A 27,405-nucleotide genomic window follows, 5' to 3' on the forward strand; every position below is an offset into this window, starting at 1 on the left:
TCTTACTTTCATTTTTTGATTTCTTACCTCCATTTAAGTATCCATTCAATTCTCTATGAATTCATTATACGTTTCATTCTCTTTTCTTGTTCATTTGACAAATTGTCTGACTGCTTGACTGCTGTCTCAACCATAAAACGAACGGAAAAAGAAAACATTGGTTCATTTCATTTCAGGTATTCTCCGATTTTCAAAGGATCTTCTGCATGTTCCGCCGGCTTCTCATCGTTGTTTTCTGCTTTGCCTGCCTTTCGGCAGTCACCGCTCAGCGGTTTTTGTACAATTCAAAGGTCAGTTAAAAGATTGAATTGCAAGTGTGACAGTTTCAGGGGGTAGATTGATGTGGTTCCAATCAGGCCATAGTCATATTTTGATTTATAAAATTCTAACGCATATTTTGTCTTGATACTGTCTGTTGCCTAGCTAAAATACAGCAAATAAATGGTTGTGTTGAATCTTTTTAATAGCGCTCGAGATGGGGCGCCCCACTTTTTTTTCGCTTATTTCGGAAAACAGTCGATTTTTATCGGTGAGTGGTCAAACTTTCACAGAACCTGAAGACATATCAGTGAACGCGATTTCCAAAGTTTCAAGAATGGAGGTTCACTTTTAACCGTTTGATGACCACCCGGGACTCGCTTGACGGAGATGCCGAACGGACGTCCCAACTCATCCCATTTTGAACGCTACTTTAAAAAAATTAGTTCCGGTAACTACCCATCAAAAGTGCAGTTTCTTATTTACATCGATAAGCTATGTAAATCAAATAAGTAAAAATTTGAACGCATAACAATATTTTCTACCCGGATCTCATAAAAGAACATGTTTTCAATTGGTTAGTTTTCTACCGTTCAGTGCGTGGGAAACTATTGTTGTTGGACCATGTACAAATTCAAACGTTCTGTGAAATTGGGAAAAACATTGGGTTTTCTGAATGAATGCGTTTTACGGTAAAAAACAAAATTTAATCCGCCATCGTCCTAACTTTTTTGAGCATTTGATTTTATGATCTGTGTTTTGATCTGAGTAAACTTCGTTTTGGTTCTTAGGTTTCTTCACCACACTATAGAATTTGGAATCATCAAATCAGCTATGATTATCAGACTTTTTTTATGATAACGTAGTCCCTTTCAGCCCGGCTATAACGGCTAGTTCTGTTACTAGAAAAACACCCAAACACTTTGAGTTCAACAAGATCAATACCTGGGCATCGGAAAAGGATATTCCCACGCTGTAGAAAACTATTCCCACCTTTCAAATAATCTCTCTGTCATCATTGTTCAAAAACTCAAAATTCCCAATCAGTGGAATCAGAAATGTGTCAAAAATACATTCCAGGTTGAGGGCGTGTAGGGATTACCATATGCAACCGAATCTTTTATACAATGAAGATTAAAAAGATTTACTACGTTTTTTGGCTGGAAAACCACAATTAATCTGACAGTATTAGGAGAAAAGTTGGCAGAAAAACACCCTCATGCTTATATCCATTTAGTAATCTGACGTGTGCCCTTTCTACGTCATCATAGTTTTATTTTGCAGTTCCAACCATCTTTCAATGATGGATCTTCCATGAACCGACTCGGTGAGTTTGCCGATTATATGCCCGCCAAACGGGCTTTCTCCTTCCAAGCGGCTCGTGGAAAGAAAAGCATGAATGGAGAGAAAAGGTACATATTTTTATCATTTTTTTATTAGCATGTCGATCTTTATTTGTTCTTCATACAAGTTCTGTTCGTTTTTGATGGATTATGCGGAATGCCAAAAAGAGTGGATGAAGAAATTGGTTCCGCTCCAATTAGGCATTCTGTTGAAGAACATGGCATACTCATTTTGATATATTTCTATATTTGAGAATATATCCTTAGCATCCGCAAAAACGCTGACTAAATGAGTTATGCATATCAAAAATCATCTATAGAACTTGGGACCACATAGTCGCATCGTCGCCTCATTCATTGATGTACAAATGTCATGAAACGAATTGATGTCTGACATTTCCAGATACTCATACTTCCCTTCTCGTGGATGAATGCATTGAAACAGATCTCCGTCGCAACATTTTATCAACCATTATCTCCAATTCTTTGCAGAGCCCATGATAAATGCAGATCTAAAGTTCTTAAGATTATCTCTATCCGTGTCGAATAATAAAGACATTCTGTTATACAGCCTTAAGTGGTATCATCTTCACATTCATTGTTTGCTCATACTCTTATCATCCATTATTATTATTGAGTGTTAAGAAAAACACTTCAATATTAATTTTTTGAGGCTTCAGGAAGATCTACAGGTTCTGTGAATTTAATAATTTTTCATTATCTTTTCCGGTTTTAGTAACAGGAAATAACATTTAATTATTTGAAAACGAAAAAAGGTACCCGGAAAAGTTCCTACCAGCTCATCTAAAAGTATAATGAATTGCGAGACATTCAACACACCTTGATATATTTTTAATGAAAACCAAAGAATAAATCAGGTGAGGGTGGGGGTAACGAATACGATGAGCGTGTTTTTGTGAAGATGAAGAAGTCACAGAATTTGTTGAGATTATAGTCTAGACTAGAATGGAGAGGGAAGGGGTCTGAAATATAAATCGGCAGAAAACACAAAATAACCCACTTGAGAATGACAAACAACATGGAAACAATATAATCAGAACTATTGAAGTTGATATGCGGAAACAATAAAAACAAAAGATGAACATTTTTTGGGACAGAAAAAAATTTGGACAGAAACAGGTTACTCATTGGAATTTAAGTTAAAGCATTGTAGTTTTTTGATATCTCCAACAATAGAAGATGCTTTATGACGTTTTATATCTTTTTTATCATATACATACATCCTACTAATACAGATTTCACAACATTTCCTTGATTGTGATTATTGCTTCCAGAAATAATTTTGTTCTAAAAACGATTTAATATTAATAGTTTATATTGAAAAAATTGGATGAAAACAATAATACAAACCATTATAAAACACTTTCCTACAGCATGTTTTACTCAAGTGCAAACTTAGTTATATTTTCCAGATATCGTCACGGGCCCGCCTTCCGGCTGATCCCGTTTTGAACCATAATTTGGAAATTTAAAAATGTTTTGCATTGTTTTTGCAAAAATCTAGTTTTCGACTACATACTTCGAATTTAATCATTAGATCATTATGTATGCACTTTTACTCTGAAACCTCCTCTTACTCTGTATTTTCAAAATTAAAAAAAAAAAGAGTTTTCTTTCTTGCCAGGCCGGGCGGACGGTCCGGGAACTGGATTATTGACAAGTCTGATATTTTCTGATCATTAGAAGCTATATTTTTATTCATCAGTAGTCCATACAAAGGTTGAAGATATAAAAAATAAAAACAGTATTAACTTTTGTTCTAAAACGCATCAAGCTTCTCGTAATAATGATGTTTTCTCTTTAGATTTTTGATGTTCCCTGAATCAAAACCTTAGCAATACTGACGGTCATTTTTAGTGAAGATGTTATTTATGATGAGTTCTTTTATCATCTGAAGTGCACTGATGATAATGGTGATTCCTGTTTATAAGTTATATTGTTTGATTCATGACGCCCGATCCCAATTATTGATAGTTGTTTCTTGGAAAATATTTGTGGCATTTCTAATCTTTGTCAGGATCGTGGGATTCTTGAAAGATCTCACCAACACAAATATTAAGAGAAGTGATTTTGTGCGAAATTCGAATCACAGGGACCCATTATACAAAAACCAGACTGTTTGCAAGTTTTCAGTCCAACAAAAATGTAAATTTTTCAAAAGTAATCTCCTAACACTTTCCAGTTGTTCGTTTGCATCATTATGTTTTATGTATTTTTGTGTCAAAGGATACATGATAACAATTTCTCGCTGTCTCGCGAATTGACGTCTTTCAACTAGTAATTGTATTCCTGTCATACAATTATAAAACAATAGCTTTCAAACACTCATTCTCATCAATTGCCCGCATATCAAAAAGTGATAAGAGTAAGGCTGAAAAGAAACTGTCATTGTTCACAATTTTTTCAACTTTTCTTTCTTTGTAGTTTTTGAAATTTAATTGGAAGTCAAGTTGGTATTGTTGAAAACCAAAACCATTCAAAGAGAGAGAGGCACTTGACTGACGGCTGGAGAATGGTGTGTATGGTGAAAAATCATGGTTTGAAGGACAAGAAATTACGGGGTTCTCATTTCAATTCTCTCTTTCCACAAGAAAATCTTCAAGGCTAGACAAAAGCGATTATCGAAACACCGCGAAGGTAAGAGCCGCTTTTGTGGATTTGGACTTGGAGTGGACTTGGCTCGAGTTGCCATTTTTTTGAAACGGATTGTTTTGTTTGTGTTTTTTGAAAGGAACTGGACAACTTTGTTTGTTTTGTGACGTGGCAAATGAGGAAAGTGGCGATAACTAATAGATCTTCCGTGGAAATCGACAGCGGCGGACTCTTCGTGGAAAAATCAATCTTAAAGTCTTAAACAGTGATATCAGTTTGCTTAAATTCCACTCGACTTCCATAAAACATTGCAAAAAATCCTCCAGACTATTTTCAAGCAATTTTCTCCAACATTTTGAACTCTTTTCCAAGTTTCTTTTGTTTCTCATCTTTTTTGTAAAAGAAAGGTGAAACTGATTAGCACATTTTGCACACACACATATGACCGACGTTTCCGAAACTCGTTGCTCAAAGTTATAGAATTGCAGTGCACATATGTTCTTCCGCTTTCCGTCATCTTCGATTCTTAGTTCAGTTTCGAATTTCAAAAACTATTACACACTACTGACACAGAAACAGAAACTTAGACACACGCACGCACGCATCAACCGCACACACTTAAAACTTTCTCTTTCTCGTTCAGTCATCAAGAACTGACTGTTTCAGATAGAAAAAAGGTTCCGAAGGATGTCGGGTGTTGGTGTTAATAGGCCATCTTCTACACACCATTTCTGTTCATCTCTTCTATTCTTTTCCGGAGAAGAGACCCTAACAAATAGCATGACGGACCCCATCACGTTAAGGGAAAGAGAGGAGGCCTGACGTTTATGCACAATAGGCCGCGAGTCGAAGAGAGTCAGCAGACAAAAGGACGTTTCGATAAATATCGTGAGAAATCGAGAGGGACGCGAACATTCGGACGGGCAAAGAAAATGAGGAGATGGAAGGGGGGGGGGGGGGGCGATTGAGACGAGGAGATGGAGGAAAGAGAAAGAAAGAGGGAATAGAGTAGGAAAAGAAAAAAGAACGAGAGATGGGGGGCACTAGTGCGTTGGTTTTGCGTTGTGTTGCGCGCAGTATTAGCTGCTCTCTTCAACCCCGTTGTTATAAATATACATATACATATATTTCTTTTTTTTCTACAGCAGGACCCAATCAACGACAACTATGGCGTGCCAAACTGGAATCAGAGGTGGGTATTTTTTAGTCAGCGTACGCGGCATAGTTTAGTGTGTGTATGTGTGTGCGAGGAGACGGGGTTAAGTGATGACCAATATTTGAGTTTCGAAGTTTTAACTGTTTTTCTACTTCACACTGTCCAAATATGAGATTCACTTCTCACACTTCTCTTGCCTATTTTGGCGTTTCTCTTCTTGACATGGAAATTTTACGAAAATCTGAGGAGATCAACTCTACCGTCCCCACTTCCCAAGGTATTATCGCATTCTTTTCCTCATTTCTTCAGGATTATTTTTTGACTCTTCCTCAATTCTATTCAAATTCTCAATAGGAGGTCTTAGTAAAGTGAACACCCTCTCTTCTCTTTTGTCGTTTACATTTACGAATATAACCTTGACGCAATTCTTCATCTTTTCTCTTCTTCATCTCTTTTAGTGGTTTGAAAGGGTTCCGAACAATGATGTGGATCCTGATATAGGGATATAAGAGATGAAGGTTCAGGAGAAAAGGATAATATTACACACGCATGCACTCATGATCCAATTCCTCGCTTTTCAATGTTGACAATGGGGGACTAAAACCCGAACGAGCTTTTGATTTCATCCTAAATCCCGATGTAGCCCCCCCCCCCCTCTCCTCCTCTTTCTCTATCTGTATCCGACCGTTTGTGGAGTGAGGGGTGCATTCCGTTAATAATGGAAACCTGCCTGCCCAGGTGAACAATCGAAATAGTGCACTTGGATAAAGAGAAAGAGAGAACGCGCGAAAACAAACTGAAAGTCCCTATGTCCTCCATCTCTCCCCAATTTCATTCACTCCAGCAAACAGTGTCCATCATCTTTTCCGCGCGCCTAGAACATCATTGTTTTTATAGAGCATCATATACATTAGATGTCTGTGAGATTAGAGCAAAGTTTTTTGAAACTCCCATTTCGGATTCAAGAGCACAGAGACACTCAGCTAGACACCCCAAAACTATACAACATCAATTCTTCTGGGAGCCAACCAAAAAGGGGTCGTAGGAAGAGAGACATTTTGGGAAAGAAAAAAAAAGAAACGGAAGAAGATGAAAAGAAATGACGAGAAGACGACGTTTTGCAGCTAACGCCGCACTTCGAAATGCACTCAACTTGGGGAAACAGGCCAAACTGCGGCTCATCAAGATTGTAGTGAATAATGAGGAGATGACGCCGAACTACGAGTTTGCTGGAACTGCCAACTGGCGGGATGATTGGAAAGCCTGCTTACCGGAATGTGTGGATGCTTATGAGCCATGCTTCATCCTCTTCCGTTTGAATACCATCACTGAATGGGTTCTTATTACGTGAGTCTTCAGGTTTTTGTATGAACAGCTCAAGAACTTCAACCTGACAGAACACAAAATCAAAAACTTATCTTAACATTGAATTTCATTTGTATACTAGAAATCATCCAAGATTATTATTAGCTGTCACATCGGTACCATGACAAGAAAGCCAAAAACACACAAATCACTGAAAGTACCATTACATTAACTGTCATGGACAGAAACCACATTTTAGATCACACATGTTTCTTGTTGAAGACTAACGGAGATTTCTTTTCTTTCAGTTTCGTCGACGATCGTGCTCCAGTCCGAGAGAAAATGCTTCTAGCAGCCACATGTGCCACATTCAAGAGTGAATTCGGGCAATGTTACATTGAACATGAGAAACATGTTACTGATCAAAAGGTTTGTTATCTTACGAGGAAATGGGGAAAATAAAAAATGCCGAATATTAAAAAAAAAAGCTTGACGTATCCATCATGTTGATCAATAAACTGGGCTGGTTTCTGCAGGGAATGTGAAGCCAGACTCATGTTCTGAAAATCATAGAGAACTACGTTTGAAACGCTTAACACATTTATGTTTCAATAAAATTATCTGTGGCAATTTAACCGAGTTCATACAGTAGTTAGATTCAACCTATAACAGCTACCATCCGTAGACAACATTATTATACGGATTACCGGCGCAGTTAGTATGTAAGTGGACCAGCTTCTGGTAGAGTCAACACTTATCTTTTCCTCCATTTAAATTTCCCGTACACTATTCTTTTAAATTAACAAAAACTTCAGTAAAAAATATTTTGATGTCTCAGAAATTTCAAAAAAAAAGCTGATTTGCAACTTCTCTGCCAGTTTTTAAACACTGATCAAACATGTCGGCTCATCTTAGGTATCATAATAGTTCAAGTGCCTTCGAATTCAGAATTTTTCCCGCATTAAAACTTCCTTCCTCTATGCAGTTCGAATCAAGACAATTCATGATATGTTTTCAGGACCTCACACTCGACTCCTTCGAATCATGGCTCAAAGCAAAAACCGAGTTGGGACCAATGAGCGAGGTTGAACGAGAACTTCACAACGCTCAACAGGAAAGAGCTGCTATTGCCCATGCCGGACCACAACACATGAAGGGTGTTGCCTTCCCAGTGGATCGAAATGCAGAGGAAGCTTTGAGAAAATTGGCCCAGCAACAGCTCAGCTTTGTTCAACTCTCGGTAAGACTACTCGTCTTTTTTTTCATTAGGCACTACAAGGTTTCAGTGGTGAGAACTGGACTCAGTTAGATTCAATTAGTCTAATTTGAGTCACTTTCTTTGGAAACAAAAGAAGGAGAAAGAGAGAAAAGGGAACCAATATGTTATTTGAAACAAAGGAAAATTTATTCAACACGAATTCTTAATAATACATTTCAAATAACAGGTTGACACTCTCAACGAAGCCATAAAATTGGAAAGCACTCTCGATTCATTGGAACCAACGGCTCTTGCTTCTAAAGTGCCACGTGACAAGCCAAGATACACCTTCTACAACTTCGATCACACATGGGAAGGCGTTCCGCAGAAGTGCACTTGTAAGTATTCAAAATCCGTAAAATGATGACATAGCAAAATCGGTCTACAATTAAAAGAAAACCTGAGGCCGGAATAAACTTGGAGAATCTCAGAATTTTTGCGTGCATGTTTAATCCCAGTACTAGTAGACCTAATCTGGTATAATTGAGGCGGAAACAATTTACAAAGCCAAATGAAAAATGTTTTACAGGCAGAAAAAATAAAAATAAAAGTGTACAAAAAAGAACAGCAAAGGAAGAATTATTGAGATTCGAATATATTATTTTGGAAATCTTCCGCAAGTCACGGAAAGCTCATTTAAAGTAGTTTCGTTCACAACATTTCGAAATTATTACCGCACCGCAACGGACTGACAGTTGAGGAAGAACTGCAATTGATTCTCCGGGAAGCCAAAAATTCTTACTGTAATTATTGACAAATTGGATTTTCAGTGAAATTCATGTCTCAAAAAATTTGGAAAAAGTATTAAACGTAATATTTTTCATAATTTTTTGAATAAAATGTTTCAGCGAATTTGTGCAGAACCCCCATTTTTCAATGTAAAAAGTTTTTTCTGCGAGTTTTGTTGGGAATGCAGTTTTTCCAAACTGTCAGTTCCTTGAGGTGTGATGGTATACAATTGTTCCCATTACAAATAATAATAAAAAATCCCTACGTTTTTTTCAGATTTTGATTAAAATAAAATTATCGAAACAATCAACAATTTTCAAAAAAGTCATAAAAAACAATTCAGAAATTTACCAGTTGGTTATGAAATTATATGAGTTTAATAATATGAGATAAACTTAAATATTTATTAAGTTTGGTGCTAGTTGTTCCCCAATCACACAGCTCGGTTCAAATAGATTTTACAAGATTTTCACCAAAATCGAGCTTTTCTGTAAAAAGATAAAGTTTAGTCAACAAATGTATAATGTTTCTATCATTTTTCTGGTCCAATTCTATTTGATGAATGACAAACCTGATCAACAAAAATTCTGAAAGATTACTCATGGAAACTTATGGGACCAATTCCCCAATATTGAAAATTTTGACTTTTTTTGTGACAAAACTATTATATTATATTATTGTTATTCCAGTGTTCATCTACTCCTTGCCATCGTCTGGTAGTTCCATCAAGGAACGAATGCTGTACTCCAGCTGCAAGGGACCATTCCTCAGCGCTGCTCAAAACCAATACGGAGTCATGATTACGAACAAGGTTTGTATTTTTCTATCAACCTCTCGGAAAATTGAAACCTATCACAATCACCATGATGGATCTTGCTTGAAATTGGTCCCTGCAACTTGGAAAGCTATACTGACATTAAACATACTTTAGGAGACGTAACTGAAAAATCGTACTAGACATTTCGTTCCCACTCCTTCATTGGGTTTTCGTCACTTCGAATTAGCCCATATAAGTTTTTGTACACCCCTCATCCTAATTATTCTTCAGATGGAAGTCGATGCTCGTGACGACCTTTCCGAAAAAGCACTTCTCGAAGTCATTCATCCACTCCCGGTCGAAGCTCCAAAACAATTCTCCCGTCCAGCTCCACCACGTGCCGGTCCACGTCGTATCACAAAAGTCTAACAAATTATTCCGTACACATATACTCATTCACCCCCCATTTTTTCTTATTCTCTCCATCCATCTTATTCTATTTTTCTATACCTCCACTCTATTTTGTGCAGCCTAATTGTAATTAATGTCGCATTGTGTAGCAATGACACGAACCAACCAAAAAAAGTGCGAAAGAATCGAATATTCATCCCTCTCCGTTTTTCTTCCACCTCTTCCTGCTCTCGCCCGCTCGCCCACACCCTACACCAATTCTCCCTTCTTCTGAAAAAAAAAACTCCCTTTGTTCTTATGAAATGAAATTATCTGTGTTTCTGTTTCTAGAAAAAAGAGTAATTGCGTGATACCAGCTTTTTTCAACTGCCTGTTACACCTTTCCTCCGAACTAAAAATATTTCGTACTCTGTTTGATATCTTACTGTATCAAGAAGATTGCATAAAACATCCAAACTATCTTTATCGGTTCCTCGTATGAAGTTGATCCAAAGTCTCCATGCTTCTCTGGAATTCAACATGTGACGTTCTGGACATTGGTTCTATCAGTTTTTCTTAAAACCATCAATTGTGTGTACGTGCCAGCGAAGCCCTCCTCGAAACATATAGTTTTGCCATTTGATAAGATTGCCTTTATAGAGGCGTCAACGTAAGTCACAAGTTTTCTTCAATTTAAATTATAGACTACCGAAATGATAAATCAAGAACGAGTTCGAAAGAAAACTAATAGGATTATTCAATTGAGTAGCGAATAGTGGTGGAGAGGAATAATTTTTTTTTATTTGTTGGGCTAGTTTCGAGAAATGTGAATTTGTACGTTATCATCAGTTCACATAGTTGTTTCTTGCGACAATTTCATAGGAATGCACTTTTTGAGACTCAGTTTCGAAAGGTAATGATTGTTGATCTTTTCCAAACCCGTAAATTTGCATATATAACTGCCTCGGCGACTGGTTCACTTTTTTCGAAACAAAACGATAGAATTATTGTTGCTTTCAATTTTCAACACTGTTTTCTCATGTCTTCTCCTGAAGAGATATTGCAAATTTCAATTTCATTTCTCCAATAAATTGAGACGTTTTTTCCAAAACAAAACCCCAATGCTCTCAACAAACATTCCAACTTCTCTTTCCCTCACCGATTTATTATCATTTTTCTGCCCTTCTATCTCTCTTATCTTTTTCTTTTCTCTTCACATATTTTTTGTCAAATCGAAATAATAGAAACGCCCGTCCGTCGCAACCGGGGAGGCAAGAGAGTTCCACGCGACGCCAGTGCGTTGATTTCCGAAACGTTTTATTGCAGTAGATGTGTGCCGGTCGCCGGGGGGCTCCCTCCTCACCACCAGCCGCCCGTCGCCGACACTTCACACATTGGCGTAGTAACATTTTCGTGCCGAAGATCGATCGATGAGACACGTAAAAAATCGAGTTGATGAAATGTTGTCGTTTTACAATAAGAAAGGCAATCAGTTAACTGGTACTTTGTCATTTTCCTCTGTTTCATGAACAGATCTCAAACGACACAAAAATTTAGAGTGTCAGTTGCACGAAGATGACGAAAAACTGGCAAAAAGTGGATCGGGGGTCTGAGAGGGTGGCCGTGCTGTTTAGCACACCGCCAGCTGACCGACACCGCCGACCATTGCGCCCTGCGGATAAGAAGAGCTATCCACTTTGACATATTCACCCCCACCAACACCACTCGGTAGAATTTTCATGCGTTCAAAACAAAATGCGTCTTTCTACAAACCAACTCATCAATGCTACCGCTATTTTTCTTTTTCTTCTCGCTGAGGTGGTGCGCTCTGATTTGGTTTCGTCCAGTTCATCAGATATCCGATTCCGTCGATACTATAGGAATTCCAGAAGAGTTTCAAGATCAGCGACAGCAAAGAAAGAAAGGATATGGCCGGAAGGAATTATTCCATTTGTGATAGCCACCAATTTCTCAGGTTAGAACTATAAAGAGTAGAAAACAAAACAAAACAAAAAGGATGTTTGTGTGAATAATCGTTTCGAGCGTGTTTTGCTCATCTAATTGGTTCACATTTGCACATACAAAATTTTTCAATAGGAAAAAAAGAAGAAAAAAGAAATATATTCTCAAATATCGACAAAAAATATTATAGGAGAACACCAACATCTGTTTCTCCGCGCAATGAGGCACTGGGAGAACTACACGTGTGTTTCGTTTGTTCCTCGACAAGCTCACCACAAACATTATATCACTTTCACTGTTGATAAATGCGGGTGAGTCATTTTGTTTGTCTTGTTTTCTGAAAAATCACTCGAAAAATGTTGAAAAATCAATGAAATAAGAAGAAAAACTTTGAAAACTTTAAGTTTATTTTAAAATTGATTTTAATACATTTAAATCAAATCAGTGTACTCAATGCCTTCATAAAAAGTAAGGAACACTTATCACGTCAAAACTTCTTTTTTTCTTATGTGACTTGCCTCAGGACACATCACCGATATGACAGGTTACACAACACAAGGGATATCACTTCTGATTCCGGGTTCTCGTATTTTTTTAAGACACAATGGAAAGAAACTTAGCACCTGGATTTTTGCACTTCTTCCCTGTTCCCTTATCGCGTAGACATTTTATTCCGGGGGTGTAGTTCTCGGATTTTTCTGCGTAGGTCTAATTGGCATCATCTTTGATATAAGAAGATGTGTCTCGTAATTTGAGTAATTCAAACCACTCAGAAAAAAAACCCGAAAAAAGAAGTAAAAAGAGCGAAAAAAGAAGGAATCCAGGAACCCTTGGTGCCGCACCATTTTTCTTATTATCTTTTTGGAGATTTCTGCAAAAGATTTAGGAATGGGAAATTCTTCCTTAATAGTTCAGACGTATACAAATATACGGAGTGACGTGTGAGAAAACAATAAAAGCAACGAAAAAGTTTTCAGATGTTGTTCTTATGTTGGCCGGCGTGGGGAAGGTCCTCAGGCAATATCAATAGGAAAAAATTGTGACAAATTCGGAATTGTTGTTCATGAACTTGGACATGTGGTTGGTTTCTGGCATGAACATACCAGACCGGATAGGGATATGTATGTGGATATATTTTACAAAAGTATTCAAACAGGTTAGTGGGAAAAAGGTAGGATAAGAGTGAGATTTTGTAATAGCAAAAAGTTACATCAGTGAGGATGTGATTGAAATCTGAAATTTAGGTCAAGACTACAATTTCGATAAATCCAAACCGGAGGAAGTGGATTCACTAGGAGAGCCATATGATTTCTCTTCGGTATAATATTTCTTATCCATTACTCTCCCAATCTGAAGTTTTCAGATAATGCATTACGCCAGGGACACTTTTTCAAGAGGCGCCTTTTTTGACACTATTCTACCAAAACCAAACTCAGGTTAGTATGGTCCCCAGTAAGAATAAAAAAGCGGAGGCATATTTCTCACTATTCTTTCATTTTCCAATTTCCCTTTTTCTCATTATCCATCAATCCCAAAAATATTTTAGGATTCCGTTTGGAAATTGGGCAGCGAGTCCAATTGAGCGATGGGGATATTCGGCAGACGAAGAAGCTTTATAAATGTGCAGGTTTCCTTTATACCATTTTCATTTTCTTTTGGGAAGACGTTAGATTAGTTTTTTTTTTGCTTTCAGAATGCGGCGGCACTTTAATGCAAGAGTCCGGAAATTTGGCAATTCAACATGCGGGCACGTGTATATGGCATATTATTTCGCCTCAAGGACACACGATTTTCTTAAATGTGACAGGTTGGTCAAGATAACCTCTTTATAGCTAGTTGTTGATTCCCGAAAATGATTATAAACTTCTGGTTAGATGATAATTCATCAATATCACAGCTCTAGATCTTTCTATTAACAACTCGAGAACCAATAAATCATGATCAAGAAAAGATGAGAAAAAGCCATGCGGCAGTGCGGGGGATAAGAGAAAGATTCATTTTTCCTTCTCTTCCATTGTCTCCCGGACTCATCGTCTCGCATAACTTGTTCTCCCCCCGTTCCAATTCGAAAATCCTCCCCTGTTAAAATGTAAAAAGGTCTGAGCTCTCATGCCGAATCTCAGTGTTCAACTTAACTGTGTGTCTATGTGCACACAGACATACATACACACCAGTCCTCCAGTCAACCTAATGACTTGCCCACTAGCACATAAACCTCATATGCGAGATGAGACTGAAGGCGGGAAAGAGGAGGCCCGCCCGAGTCGATCCCATCGTTTTTTTTTCGACGTCTTGGCGGAGTCGACCGCACTCGGAAAAGAGCGAACATTACCTCCGTCAATGTTTTGTTGGATTTTCTGATTTTATTTACTTATGTTTTATATCAACCTCTAGCGATCTTATTTTCAGGATCCACACTTCCATCGCCAACGTCAACATGCAACAATGAGCAAGAAAATGTCATCACTGTACGCGATGGAGTATCGATTTCTTCCCCACTACTAGGTGAAACAGAAATTGACAGTTGCAAACAGGGATGTTGTATTTCAGACAAGATATGCGGTGGAAGCTCTCTATTCCGGACTATTGCTTCATCAGGAAATCGGATCACAATTCAAGTAAAGTCTACCAACCCGACCCCCTTGATACCGTTCGCCACGTACTATGCAATTTGTGGAGGACCAATATACGCCAATGAAGGTGTGATTCATGTATGGATCCAACATCAAAAAACATTCACAAATAAGTATTTTCAGAGTCCGAAGTACCCGGAATCGTACCCACCAAACAGTGATTGTCAATGGACTATACATGTCGATGAGAATAATCAGGTTGCAATTGAATTTGTATATTTTCATGTGAGTCTTAGGATTTGGAATAAACAAAAAAACATTATTTTTTCAGTTGGAGCAACACAAAGAATGTATTTATGATAGACTAGTGATGACCGAAGGAATTTCGAAAATTTCAAAAAAACAAGGAAAAGATGGCAGTGAAACGTTTTGTGGGCTTATTGAAAAAAAGACAATTGTGAGCAAGACTAATCAAATTTCATTACGGTGAGTCGGGATGAAATAAAACTGTTTTTCGTAGGATCATACTTTGATCTAAAACTTTACTAAAATCAAAAATATGTTTAACTCGTTCAATTAGAACTAATTCATTACTGTTCCGTATGCTCTGAGTTTTTCATAAACTCTGTAAACTTTTAGATTCATATCCGACAACTCTGTCCAAAAGAGTGGATTTGAACTGCGATTTTCAAAAGAGTTGAACGAGTGCGCAACGGACAAGAACATCTGCCATCATTATTGTGTGAACACTGTCGGTGAGTTGGAGGTCATTTATCTTTTTCAAAACGGGCAAAAAAAAGAACCGAAATACTCTGTGATTCAACAACAGCTGCTCAAATCCAACCGGTGGTTTCAATAGTCTACATGTACCATTAAACATCTGTTGAGCTAGACACGTATTTTTCGGGGTTCTTGTGTTTTTCCTTTTTTTAATAGTTCCAATCATGATTTGAAGTGCCCGCACAATATTTTGTGTATGACATTTTGTTGTTATCTCGTGTACCAATTAGTCAAATGTTCAGCGTGAGTATCCTGGGAGATTTGAGACATCACCATGTAGACATGTCGAGTCATTCTCCGAAATTTCGAAGCTTTTTTACGAAATTCTCATACATTTTGAAATGTCAAACCAGAAATCCGTCATAAAAAAGGCATAATCACACAAAAATGTTAATAAGATTATAGGAGGATTCAAATGTGCATGTCGAGTTGGATACAGTCTATCGAGTAATGGATTCTCGTGTGATAGCACATGCGGAGGCTACCTGAAAGCATCAAATGGTTCCATTGCCTCTCCGAACTTTCCAGAAATGTATCCAAACTCGAAAACTTGTATTTGGGAAATTGAAGCACCAGAAGGATATCATATTTTTATAAATTTTACCAAATTCACAGTTGAAGGAATGAAAACTGAATGCGCTTACGACTATGTTAAGATCGGAGACAGTGAAAAACTATGTGGGGAGTACGGTGAGTGTACATTTTACAATCAACTGTTCCCTTAATTTCTCACTATAGACACACCATTACTCTTCACAACTCCCAGAAACCGAGTTCGTATTGAGTTCAGCTCTGATTCATCCGTAGAACGTGATGGATTCTTTGCACATTTCATAGCTGACTTCGATGAATGCCAAAACGCAAACGCTGGCTGTGAACATGTCTGTCAGAATAGACTCGGTATGTGAATGATGAATCTAAAACCTGGATTGATTGGTGTTTTCCAGGGTCCTATGTATGCACATGTAATCCCGGGTACATTCTAGCGGAAGACAAACATAACTGTAAAGAAGGAAGCTGTTTCTTTGAAGTGAATGCTCCAGCTGGTAAGTTGCTCGTCTTAAACCACACCCGATCCTTACTTTCTTTTTAATATTTAGGTGACATCCACTCTCCAAACTATCCCAATGACTACCCAAAAGGTCAGAATTGCTCATGGCATTTCGTCACAACTCCTGGACATCGACTCATGTTGGTACGTGTACTGTTATCTTCATCTCACATCTTTCCTATTGTTTCAGACGTTCTCAAACTTCCAAGTCGAAGAGCACGCTCATTGTAAGTACGACGCTGTTTCAGTTTTCGACGGCGGCGATGACTCCGCCCTGTTGTCTGGTGAGTCCTCGTTTTCTCATGTCCCCCTCTTACCATCGCCTAGTCCTTTTTCGCCCTATTCCCTTTTCCATCTGTTTCACATCGATCTTTTTTGGACAGGCGTTTTCTGCGGGCTAGCTCCGCCTCCTCTCATTTTGTCGTCTTCCAACGAGCTCTATCTCACTTTCTCCTCGGACGCGTCCGTCTCGAGACGAGGCTTTCAGGCTCATTACACTTCTGGTGAGTTTGGTTTCTCTATTTGGGTTTTGGGACATGGGCTTGGTTTCGTACTGTCGTCTAATACATTCCGTATTCCAGTTTGTGGGGGTCGTCTTACTGCTGAATCTACTCCAGGACATATCTACTCGCATGCAACGTTCAGTGACAGCAAGTACGGCAAGAATCAGGTGAGCTGAAACGGTTTCAGCAGATTTCTAGTTAGTTGGGTGGACTTTATGGGTTGAAATTGAGTTATACCCTGATTTAGATAACTATATGTTTCCTCCATATTGCTTACTTTCTGTTAACATTGCAGACAGAGCGGTATATCCCTTTTCAAACTTTGGAACTCTTGTTTTTAGACTAGCTCAGGAATACTCAACGAAGAATTACATTGGCCACAGTTAAAAATCTGAGAATTTGGAGTAACTGTAACTCTGAATCGCCGTTTAAAACTCGGTTTCCAAAATGAGAAGGATTAGAGTATCTAGCAGCTAATATCATTTCTAACAAGGGAAGTCTTTGGAGACGTCACTTTCAAAGGATCTATAAATTTGGTCATAGGTATTTTCGACCACGAGGAATTCATTTCTGCAGTCAAAATCTGCTAAATTTCTCTGAGAGCCGAGTTATGAGTTCTCAAACTTTTCATATGGATGAGCTATTTTACATGGAATTCCAAATCGACAAGTAGTATAGGCAAGATAACCTCATTTTTACAACGTACGAGCACAGGTAAACCGCTGGGGAACACAAATGGGACCGTGCGGTGACGTATATGCCGCCGATTTGTAATTCCGTGTGAAAAAGACTAACCATATAAAAAATTTGAGAGCTCATAACTCGTCTCTCAGAGACATTTAGCAGGTTTTGACTGCACAAATGGGCTCCTCGTGGTCGAAAATACCTATGACCAAATTTGTAGGTCGTTTGAAAGTGGCGTCTCCAAAGACTTCCCTTGTAAGATTTTCTCCACGCTCAGATCATGTATTTATTCTCATGGAGCTGTAGTTTGGAAAACAATTAATCGTGAGCCTTCCTGTGTAATATAAAAAAATATGGCTTTTACAGTATGCTAGAATTTGCAAAGTGCACTTTCTTTATTCAAATTGCTCAACAGAATGGAAACTTGTCCTATGTAATCTTTGAATCAAGCACGCACTAGGCTTACACCATTGTCTTTGTTTAAATTGCGGCTCACGCTTTTCTAACTTCAATCCAATCCTATTGACACAATCCTATTCTGTAATTCTAGTTCATTCTTTTTCTCGTGACTTCTTTCTCGTGGTCGGGACCACCAATTTCATCCTATTTGACTCTTTATTGTTTTCTCTTCTTTTTCCTTTTTTTCACACCATAAAAATCATGATGTGATGGTTTCCCAATTATACAAATCTGAAAAACCCATTTTCCTTCTACGCGTTCCTTCGATTTTTTTGTTTATCCACTTTTTCCAATTCCAATTTTCCTACTGTAGTCACGTTCTCAGTTTATTCTCTTCTTCTTTCTTTTCTCATTATGACGTGTGGTTGGAGAGATGACGAGAGTTCAGTTCCCAGCATTTTTTGATTTACGAGTTCTCAGCTTAAGTCGTTTTTATAATGAAAAAAAAATATCTGAATGCCGTGAGCAATATGCAATAATGACTTCAAAATATTTAAACTGAACGGCTTGAAACAATAAAAAAGTTTCGTCTCCAAAAATACATGACAATGTCGCCTGCTCTTAAGACAAGTCTGAGAGCATGACTACTCAAGGACTTCGGTATTTCAGATTTATGACTTTGCGTAGGCTCGAATGATGTTTTTTTTTGTTTTATGGCTGACATGTATGTAACCATGGAAGTCAAATCAAAACATCGTGTTTTACGACCAACCTGCAGAAACTTAAATTAAATTTTGTGTACTGACGTTTATCTTCTTTTGTATGAGGGAAAAGAAGAAGGATATGAAGAAGGATATATCTTTGTCTTTTCTCCTGGTTTCCGACACGATTCAGTTTTATTGCATTCAGGATTGTTCATGGAGTGTGAGGGCAAAATCATCGACACGTGGGGTACGAATCCAGTTCTCAACTTTCAATGTGGAATCTGAAGAGGGATGTCAGTATGATTATGTAGAGGTACGATGGCTCTCATTCATTATTGTAAATGAAAAAGGTTACTGTAAGTATTATTACATGAGCTCAAATAATTTTGAACTGTGGTTAACTTGTGATAATAGGCATCATACTATTTGAGAGCAACGATGACTAATTGTCTTCGTGGCGATAGCTGTTTGGTTTTTGGTGCACCACTTTGTTTTTGAATAATTCCAAAAACAATGACATAAATGAAATAGTGGAATATGAATATTTTCATTTTAGATTTTTTTACTATCCCAATCACAGTTAGTCTGTGCCCTGTTTTATATGATATCACTGTCCTTTCATATCTCGAAGTTGATTATTATATTTAGGAGTAATCTGCATTTGATCATTTTACTTAAAAACTTTATTTCAAGTATTTTAAGTCAAAATAGTAAGCTTCCAGTATTTAAATGTCGTAGATTGTTTTTCGAACAACAAATAAACGTCATATATTTATTAAAAAGACAATTATCAAAAAAAAATCTAACTTTTCAAGGTATATGACGGCGCGGAAGCAACTCAAGAATCTCTAGTTGGTCGATTTTGTGGGGATACTGCTCCAGAAATTATCACTAGTACAGGTAGCATAATTTCCTTTCTTCATTTTTTCTTTAGCTTATAACTTTAGGCCCTGAACTACTACTTATTATGCACACTGATAACGCTGAAGAAGAAAAAGGATTTGTTGCTGAATACCGAGAATCCAGCAGATCGAGTACCGCTAAAAGAACATACGTTTCACGGACACGTCATCACAATCCATTAGAAGAGCCAATACATGACCGTCGAAGAGAATAATGATGCGACGACTATAACCGGACTTTTTTCCTTTCCCTTCTTTTTTTTCTCGTCTCATTTTGCTCTTTTGATTTTATTCTCGTCTCTTATCCGTTTCTTCTGCCTCTCAAAACTGATTTTTTCAAAAAACAAACAAATAAATGAGTTTTAGGTAAACCACTGGCGCCAACACCCACGTTGCAGTCATGTCCGATTGGATGGGAAGACTGCCGTGTTCTGTCAAAAAGAAGCCGTTCTGCACGTTGTGTATTCCAGGTAAGTAGAGACCTCTGGGAAATAGGTTTGTAATTATGAAAAGGGGAATCACTTTTAGTGGTCACACTCGGATAAGGAGATCCTCAATATTTTCCATTACAGGATCTCACGACAGCGGAGCTCATTGGTTTAACCTTCAACTTGGATATGCTCACGATCAATCTTTTCTTCGTTACATTCGTAGCTTTCAGTGTTCATTTGTGAAGCGTATTGTCAAGCGATGGGGCCTAACTCAGTCGTTAGTCACGTTTCTATGTTTTGAAATTCTTATTTCAATCATTTCAGTCTGTCAATTGAAGAACAACTTGTCGCTGGAATCCGCTTTTTTGACCTCCGCTTGGAACTTGCTTTGGACACTCGGGACAGCATGGTTAGTTTCTATATTGATATATTGCAAGTATTAACTGTCCTTTGCATTAGTTTGAAACCTGATTAGTTTGGTTATCTATCAGTTAGCTTAATGGTCTTATTTGCATTGCAGCTTCCGGAAGTGGCAGCAGATTCAATGGAAGCATCTAGAAAGGTAGCCTTCCACTCACGTAAACCTTCTCTTCCTTCACAATTATATGTTGTGCTTTGTCTTGGCGTTTTCGGTTTCGTCTATTAGTTTCTCTGTTCTCACACTGGTCACTGTCTTCCAAACACTGAAAATGTTGTGTCATGTTAACTTTCCTACTTACTCGTTTTCCTGTCTGCATTATCAAATACCACTTTTATCTTTCTTCAGAGCTGCTTCATCGTTCATGGCCTATACTCGACGGATTGGCTCAAACTTGCTAAGCAAATTGGAAAGTTCTTGCAAGCTCATGATCAAGAGGTGCCTTGGAAATGTTTGTAATGAGTTGTAAATTAATTGTACATTCCAGGTTGTGATTCTCAACGTCAGCCACATCTACCGTATGAGTGATTACGATTTCCGTCGATTCTTTCTTCATCCATTGTCCATGGTCGCTGAAAGATGTGGTGTTCAATTGTGCTCTACTAGAGAAGACCTCCGCACAGTCTCACTAGAAACACTAGTCGAGAGTAATTTCAGGTATACAATTTTGCTAGAATCTTAAAGCAGGATTAATATTCAGAATTATTGTGGTAGGACCATTGGATCAGGATATGGATGAGTGTTGCTTCCGTTCCGCTTCCATCCAGAACAAATGGCCAAACCGTAACAACACAGCAGATCTTCTCAACTTCCTCCAAGCCCAGATTCATCAACCTGTCACTCCAGGACTTCGTGTCTTGCAAGGAGTTGTCACACCACAGATGAAGGATATTGTAAGTGACCATCTGAAACTGTTAATTTGTAAATTAAAAATCTGCTTCTCAGATTCGCAATTTCCGTTCATCTCTTCGCGTCACATTCTCCCTACCAATGCGCAGCATCAGTAAAACATGGCTTCGCCAACTTGATGCTGAGGAAATTGGAAATTTGAATATAATGATCACTGATCAAGTGGATACAGAATTCAGTCGCCTTGTATACTTTTTGAATGTCAATGACTGCATGGATCACAAGTTGGACCCGTACACTGTCAACCCACATTTGGATGGTAAAGAGTGGCCACCAAAAGTTGTAGTGGAGTCGCCAGTCCTCGATGTGCTGCCAACATTATCACCAGAGCCAATCCTGAGTGAACAGGAACGGTTCATCAAGGCGATTGATGAGTTGAGCGAACCAGAAATTCTTATCGAACAAATCTTTGACGATTTCGACGTCTCTGTGTCCTCACTCCCGCCAAGAAAGCCAAACCGTGCAAGTGTCATGATCCAACAAGTTGAGATGGTTCTCGAGACTGACACTTCTTCTGAAAATACTTCCAGTCTTCCGCGCTCTCCAGTTCCACCACCAAAACCAAAACGTTTTACTCAACGAATTCCGATAGTGATGGAAGTTGTACCAATTCCGGATGACGAGACTTCAATCATCTATCCAGATGTTCCAATGGTTCCAATCTCCAGAAGCAGCGACACCCCAGTCCGTATTGCTCTTCCAGTCACAGAAGAGGAGTTGAGATTGGCCGCTCTTGGGGAGTACCCAAGTTATCGATCTCAACGTTCATACAGACGAGAGGAGAAGAAGGAAGAAGTGAAGGAAGAGGTTGAAGACGACGAATCTGCTGACGAATCTGCTCCACTCATCTCCCACGAGGTTGAGAGCATGGTCGAAGATCTCGTCATTAACTCCACCATAGATGCTATGGATAACTTGGCGGGACACTTCAAATCCCATTAGGATAGAAGCGACTACATTATCCAAAACTGAAAATAACATTATTACGTGATGTTTTTATTGATGACTCTAAGTCTGAAAGTACTCACTCCCATGGGTTGCAACTTACGAACACCTTCAATTCCCAAATTTATTTTATATTTTTGGCCATTCCTATTTCATTTCCTTAAATTCATATTTTATTTTATATAGATTCTCTCAACTAGTTCGACAACCTAAGAAGTAACATTTTTGCATGTACAATTCCCTTCTTGCTTCTAGAACCGTCCCATTCTTCCTTAGTCACCTTCTTGCTAACTTCTCATTATTCACGTCTATGATGTGTTCTGAAAAACTATACTGCCACAGTAGATTCTCTGTCCCAAATCACCTTTCTGCTTCTCCGAAATTACAAATTCTCTTTTTCTTCTCTTCTTTCAAAAATCTTCAAAAACATTCCCAAAAAAAACTCAAATTTTCTGCGAAAAAAAAGCAAATGCCAAAAAATTAGTATTTATTTGTGTCCTCGTATATTTTGATATTCATACTTTAACTGTTTTCAATGGTTTCTTTGGTTGTAGACCACTAGTTCGGTGTTCCTTCACTCCCTATGACTCTCTTCTTTTTTTAACAATGGTATGACAAAAAAAGTTTCCCTGTGTAAAAATTCCTCCAAGTAGTGATTACCTTCCTTGTTGACCTGCTCTTTTGTGTATTCTATATATTCACTCTATCTTCCCCCTTTTTATGTCTTTATTTCTTTTAATTAGCCCAGTTATTTTCATTAATTCACCACTTCCGTATTCACACTTTTCCTTTCTGAGGTTCTCAAAAAAACATTTTCTTCAGGACTTCTGAATAATTCAATTCATCCCCTCTCTCATTTTCATTTATATTCTTATTTTGATTCAAATTTTGGAAAAAGAGAACTTGGCTCTAAACTATCATTTGTCCAAAATAAGAATCAAAATTTTCGTTCATTTTTCAACGAAATCCCCTTGGTTGTTTATTGTAAATCAGATGTTCTAAAATATGAATAAAGTTATGATGGCGGGAACCGTTTCAAAACCTAAAAAATGTCGTTCTTGACAATACTTCTATGATAAAATGTGTTCTTTAAATTGTGGCTGACTGAAGAATAAATTTATGGAGAGTGAAATATTCAAAAAGTTTTAAAGTAGTTCTCATTATTTTTTTAAACATAAATTGACCTGATTACCTTTTTATATTTTTCCAGGTTCATTTGTTGTCAAAGTTTAAACAGTCAGAATAGGGTCGATTATGTCATGGGAACAAGAACTGATCTCAGACATATGATTTCTGCAAAAGAACAAGGAACATTCTTCTAATTAAATCGAAAATGAACCTGCTTCGGTTTTTCCAATAGTTTTTTGTTGTTATTTTGTCAATAAAAAAACCTTGTCTACCAACAAAACAGTTGTTTTTGTGTACTCTACACTCATTTATTTGTAGAGAGTGATGTGTGAAATGTGAATCTGGGAGGGATGAAACGAACGGGAGAATAGTGATCATTGTTACAATGATCCAATAGAAAATTTTTGAAATTCTGGGAAAAATTGAGGTTCTCAAAAGAATATTCTATATAAATAAGTGGTTCTAATTGTTTTTGATTTCATTTTTTCTACTCAAGTGGTTAACTCCCATGGTGATACAAAATATGTATCCTTTATGTCTTTCACACGTAGGTTGTTTCCACATGAAAAGATTATATGCATACTCTTTGATCTTCGTTTATAGAAAAAAAGACATGTGCTCCATACAAATCTTCATTTTTTCATGCCTACTACCAATTCTAATCTCATTATCAGGTCATTCTCTGATTCCTATCATTTGGTTGGCTGAATTTTTTTTGGGGAGACTTTTCCTATTAAGAAAACATTCTGAGTGGCTACTTAAGTTAGAGTAATAAATTTATAGCTACTTTTAAAATTGTAATTGACTTCTTTGAATATAAAGTTATTATGACAAAAAAATTCAACCTATTTCAGAATGACCAATAAATTGAGAACTTTTGAAATCTTTGAGCAGTCATTTTCTCGAAATATATGAATTATTCAAAGTATTCTGCTACTAACACAAATTTATATCCACTATTAGAAGGGGTGTCCTGAATATTTCATAGTGGTCATGACTCTCATGAATCTCTTTTTTCACAGGACTTGCAAAACGTCATCTATATTCCAGCAAGTGGTGTTTATTTTTCCGAAATCTACTGATTTGATATAAAAAAGGAAACTGAATGTTCTATGAATTGCTCCGCCCAGATTTTGTATTTGACTTCAAAGAACGTTTTTGCATTGTCGGGAAAAGTTAAATAATTAACTACAACCTAGCGAAATTTCAAAGTCTTATTTCTCATATCTCAGAGCCAGCGAACTTTTTAATATTTTCAAAATATTACCTGTAGTTTTTCAGGACAGGTGTAATTTTATCAAAGATCTGTTAATCTCTTCCAACGAAAACAAAGTGTATTCAATACATCTTCGGATTAAGTTCTAGTAACCATAAATGCTTCTATTCTTTTTTTCCAAGAACTTCATTTTTTTCTTGAAAAAGCAAATCAGATTTACATTAGTTCAGTCGATTTCTTTTGATGAAACTCTAGAAGTATTGTCATTTTGTATTTCATTTTTTGAACCAATTGATCATTGTCCTAGACTAGTATGATAATACATTGACAAGGGTTCACTTATTGTTTACTTGATATGAATTTCAAATTGAATTTTTTTGACATAAAGATTTAGATAAATGAGGAAGTTAAAATTTTTTAAGTAAGTCCAAAAAGTAAAATTCTTCACTTTCAATCTACAGAATTTCTTCTTAAATGCCTTTTGAACGGTTAACTTTTTATGATTACCATACGAAAAAAATAAATTCGATTCAGCTTTTTTCCGGGAAAATGCAAAATTAGGCGGTGGTCTCTGCCCGTATTTATTATCATAAATCTTAATCTTTTTTATTCAGGTGGTCATGTGTAAATGAACGGCAAACTCTAGTGACATCATATTAGCTCACTGTGGATCGTTTTCCGATTTTTTTTCTTTGAAACTATGAACTATTTTTGAAAGTCACGGTTTTCTCAAACAACATACTTTTTATGATTTGTGCAACATTCCCAGCTTTGTTATGGATCTTCGATATCGTTTCATATTTTCTCCATCTCATAGCTTCAATCTTATTATAACAACATAATTCTCGTAGACATATGATTCACCTCATTAGAATAAAACTATTCCCAGAAGTTTTCTTTGTTGACATGTCGGCATTTTCTTGCTCATAGCTTATTACTACTTATAAGTTTGTCTACTTTACTCCTTCAATCTCATAGTGGTTTGATCTTCATGAGAACAAAAAAAAAGAGAGGGAGAAAAAAGATAGGGCAGGTGCTATGGAAACATCCAATGGATTTGTGAAAAAAACGCCTATTGATAATAAAATGTATTGTGTGAATGTCACTCCAAACTTACTCTCAGGTTGCTCTTCTCTTTTTTATCTTTTTTTTCATATATTCCATAATCCATCTGATGTGATAAACCGTCATCATACTCACACACACGTTTTCAGAACAAATAATACTTTTCCTCCATTTACATCCGTCTCCTCTTGGTGCCCTTTTTCTGCTCCAGAATCCCATTATTCGTTGTGCAGAGCATTCTTCGATTGCTTTTTCTGGTGACATCCAAAAAGATATATTTCTTCTTGTTGTTCCAGGCATCTTCTTCTTCACATTCTTCTTGTCAAAACAATCTTTATTGTAGGGAAATATTTAAAGGAAAAAAGTAAGTTTACAGGAAGAAAAAGGGTATTTCCGGTTTTCAAAAGTTAGGTGAATTCGTGTTAGTTTTTGAAATTCGAAAAAATTCGGAATACTAGAAATAGCTCAAATTCAAGATTTCGAAGATCAATATTAAATATGAAAAATTCAATTACCAGCAGCTGAAATAAATTCTTGTTCCGTCAGATCGGTTATCTGATAATGTTATGAAAAACTTTCTAGAAAATCTGAAATTTATTCTCAAAACATTTTGAATATAAAACTAGTTCGAATCAAAATCACATCTTCAAATTTGGAAGGCTTCTTTCTACATAAAAAAGAGTTTCAAAAATAATTCTAACACAAAAATTCACTAAACTTCCTGGTTTCAACCGGAAATACTCTTTTCTTTCTACTATTGTGTTGTTCCGTAGTAATTTTGTTGTAACCTCTCATTTGATTTCTGCATGACGTTTGTATATTCGATCTCTCGCATTAGTTCGGGTGTGAAATATCATTTTCTCACATTCTCAAAGTTCATTCTGTGCATTGGACAGCTGTCCGAGCATAACTGAAATCTCACGTTCACTTGGAAATTTGAAACGTCAATGTACTTGTTTCATTTTGTTTCAACAGAGGTTGAGAGAAAAGTTAAGTGAATTTCTTTGGTTTGATTCTAATACATTTGATACAAATATGTCAGTCATCGTCTTTTCGGGATAAAAAAATCCTGCGGAGCCAGAGAAAAATTGATGGTTTCTGAGGAAATCTCCATATTTCTAGTACACTCTTTTCTTGCTCTCATCATTTCCTATTCATAGCGGTTTTCCTCGTTTTGCGTCCATTTCCTGGTTTTTAAGGGGGGAGGACAGAGGCAAAGGACCATAGAAATAGAGTTTCCGGTGTTTGCAGGAAGAAAACTGACATGGAATGTACTTCTGTTGCCCCCCCTAAAGTACCAATTTTTTTGCTCATTCGATGAGTTTTCCCGAGAGAAAATGACCCATAAAGGGTTTTCCTGTGACGTGACCTCGTTTTTGAGAAATTGAGATTTTTCAAAAAATGCAATTTTTTCGAAAAATTTTTTTCATTAATTTTTTTCATTATTTTCCTGGTTTGTTCAAAAAAAGAGTTTAGAACATAATTATAGCAAATTTTATGTAGTTTTTGACTAAAATATGAAACTTTTGAAAAAATAATTTTTTGGTCCTGAAAAAGGTAAAAATGTGACACCCTCCAAAAAAAAAATTTTTTTTTCGAGAGCGGCAGAGGTGACATATATGTGGTAAGAAAGTACAACTCATCTGGATCATTTTTCCATATAGCACTATAGTCGCTTCCAGTTGAAAATTAAGGAAAAAATTGCTGTGAAAATTTTCATTTTTCAAAAAAATGTGACATGTCAGAAATGAGTTCGAATTTCTAACATTGAATAAGTTTCAATGAAAATCTTTTCAGAATAAAGATTTTCAGATTGTATTCCATGATTTTCAAACAAAAAAGTTCATCCCAGTAGACTTCTCTTGTCATAACACTCGCTCAAATATTGCAAGTTTTTCATATGGTGGAAATTCAATTGCTCATAAC

At 37.0% G+C, this 27,405-nt stretch overlaps 3 protein-coding genes across 3 annotated transcripts; all 3 read left to right on the forward strand.

The window, feature by feature from the left end:
- Positions 1-206: 206 nt before the first annotated feature.
- On the forward strand, positions 207-2,032 carry GCK72_023180 (uncharacterized protein; the record flags this gene model as incomplete). The annotated part of the gene is made up of 3 exons (XM_003103320.2): positions 207-290; positions 1,543-1,670; positions 2,005-2,032. The coding sequence occupies 3 exons, from the start codon at positions 207-209 to the stop codon at positions 2,030-2,032; spliced, it is 240 nt and encodes a 79-aa protein (XP_003103368.2).
- A 4,545-nt stretch (positions 2,033-6,577) lies between these two features.
- Positions 6,578-9,848, forward strand: GCK72_023181 (uncharacterized protein; the record flags this gene model as incomplete). The annotated part of the gene is made up of 6 exons (XM_053735275.1): positions 6,578-6,717; positions 6,984-7,104; positions 7,694-7,915; positions 8,121-8,271; positions 9,352-9,473; positions 9,711-9,848. 6 exons carry the CDS (start codon positions 6,578-6,580, stop codon positions 9,846-9,848), a joined length of 894 nt encoding a protein of 297 aa, XP_053578841.1.
- Positions 9,849-11,564: 1,716 nt separating this feature from the next.
- Positions 11,565-19,582, forward strand: GCK72_023182 (uncharacterized protein; the record flags this gene model as incomplete). Its single annotated transcript, XM_053735276.1, has 21 exons — positions 11,565-11,784; positions 11,962-12,082; positions 12,749-12,927; positions 13,016-13,089; positions 13,135-13,207; positions 13,318-13,398; positions 13,465-13,578; positions 14,181-14,482; positions 14,528-14,629; positions 14,676-14,830; positions 14,984-15,099; positions 15,530-15,814; positions 15,863-16,024; positions 16,072-16,170; positions 16,225-16,319; positions 16,366-16,459; positions 16,559-16,678; positions 16,757-16,845; positions 18,671-18,778; positions 19,281-19,365; positions 19,413-19,582. 21 exons carry the CDS (start codon positions 11,565-11,567, stop codon positions 19,580-19,582), a joined length of 2,844 nt encoding a protein of 947 aa, XP_053578842.1.
- Positions 19,583-27,405: the final 7,823 nt, after the last annotated feature.

The sequence above is a fragment of the Caenorhabditis remanei genome, chromosome X (assembly GCF_010183535.1).
Source record: "Caenorhabditis remanei strain PX506 chromosome X, whole genome shotgun sequence".
Lineage (NCBI taxonomy): Eukaryota > Metazoa > Nematoda > Chromadorea > Rhabditida > Rhabditidae > Caenorhabditis > Caenorhabditis remanei.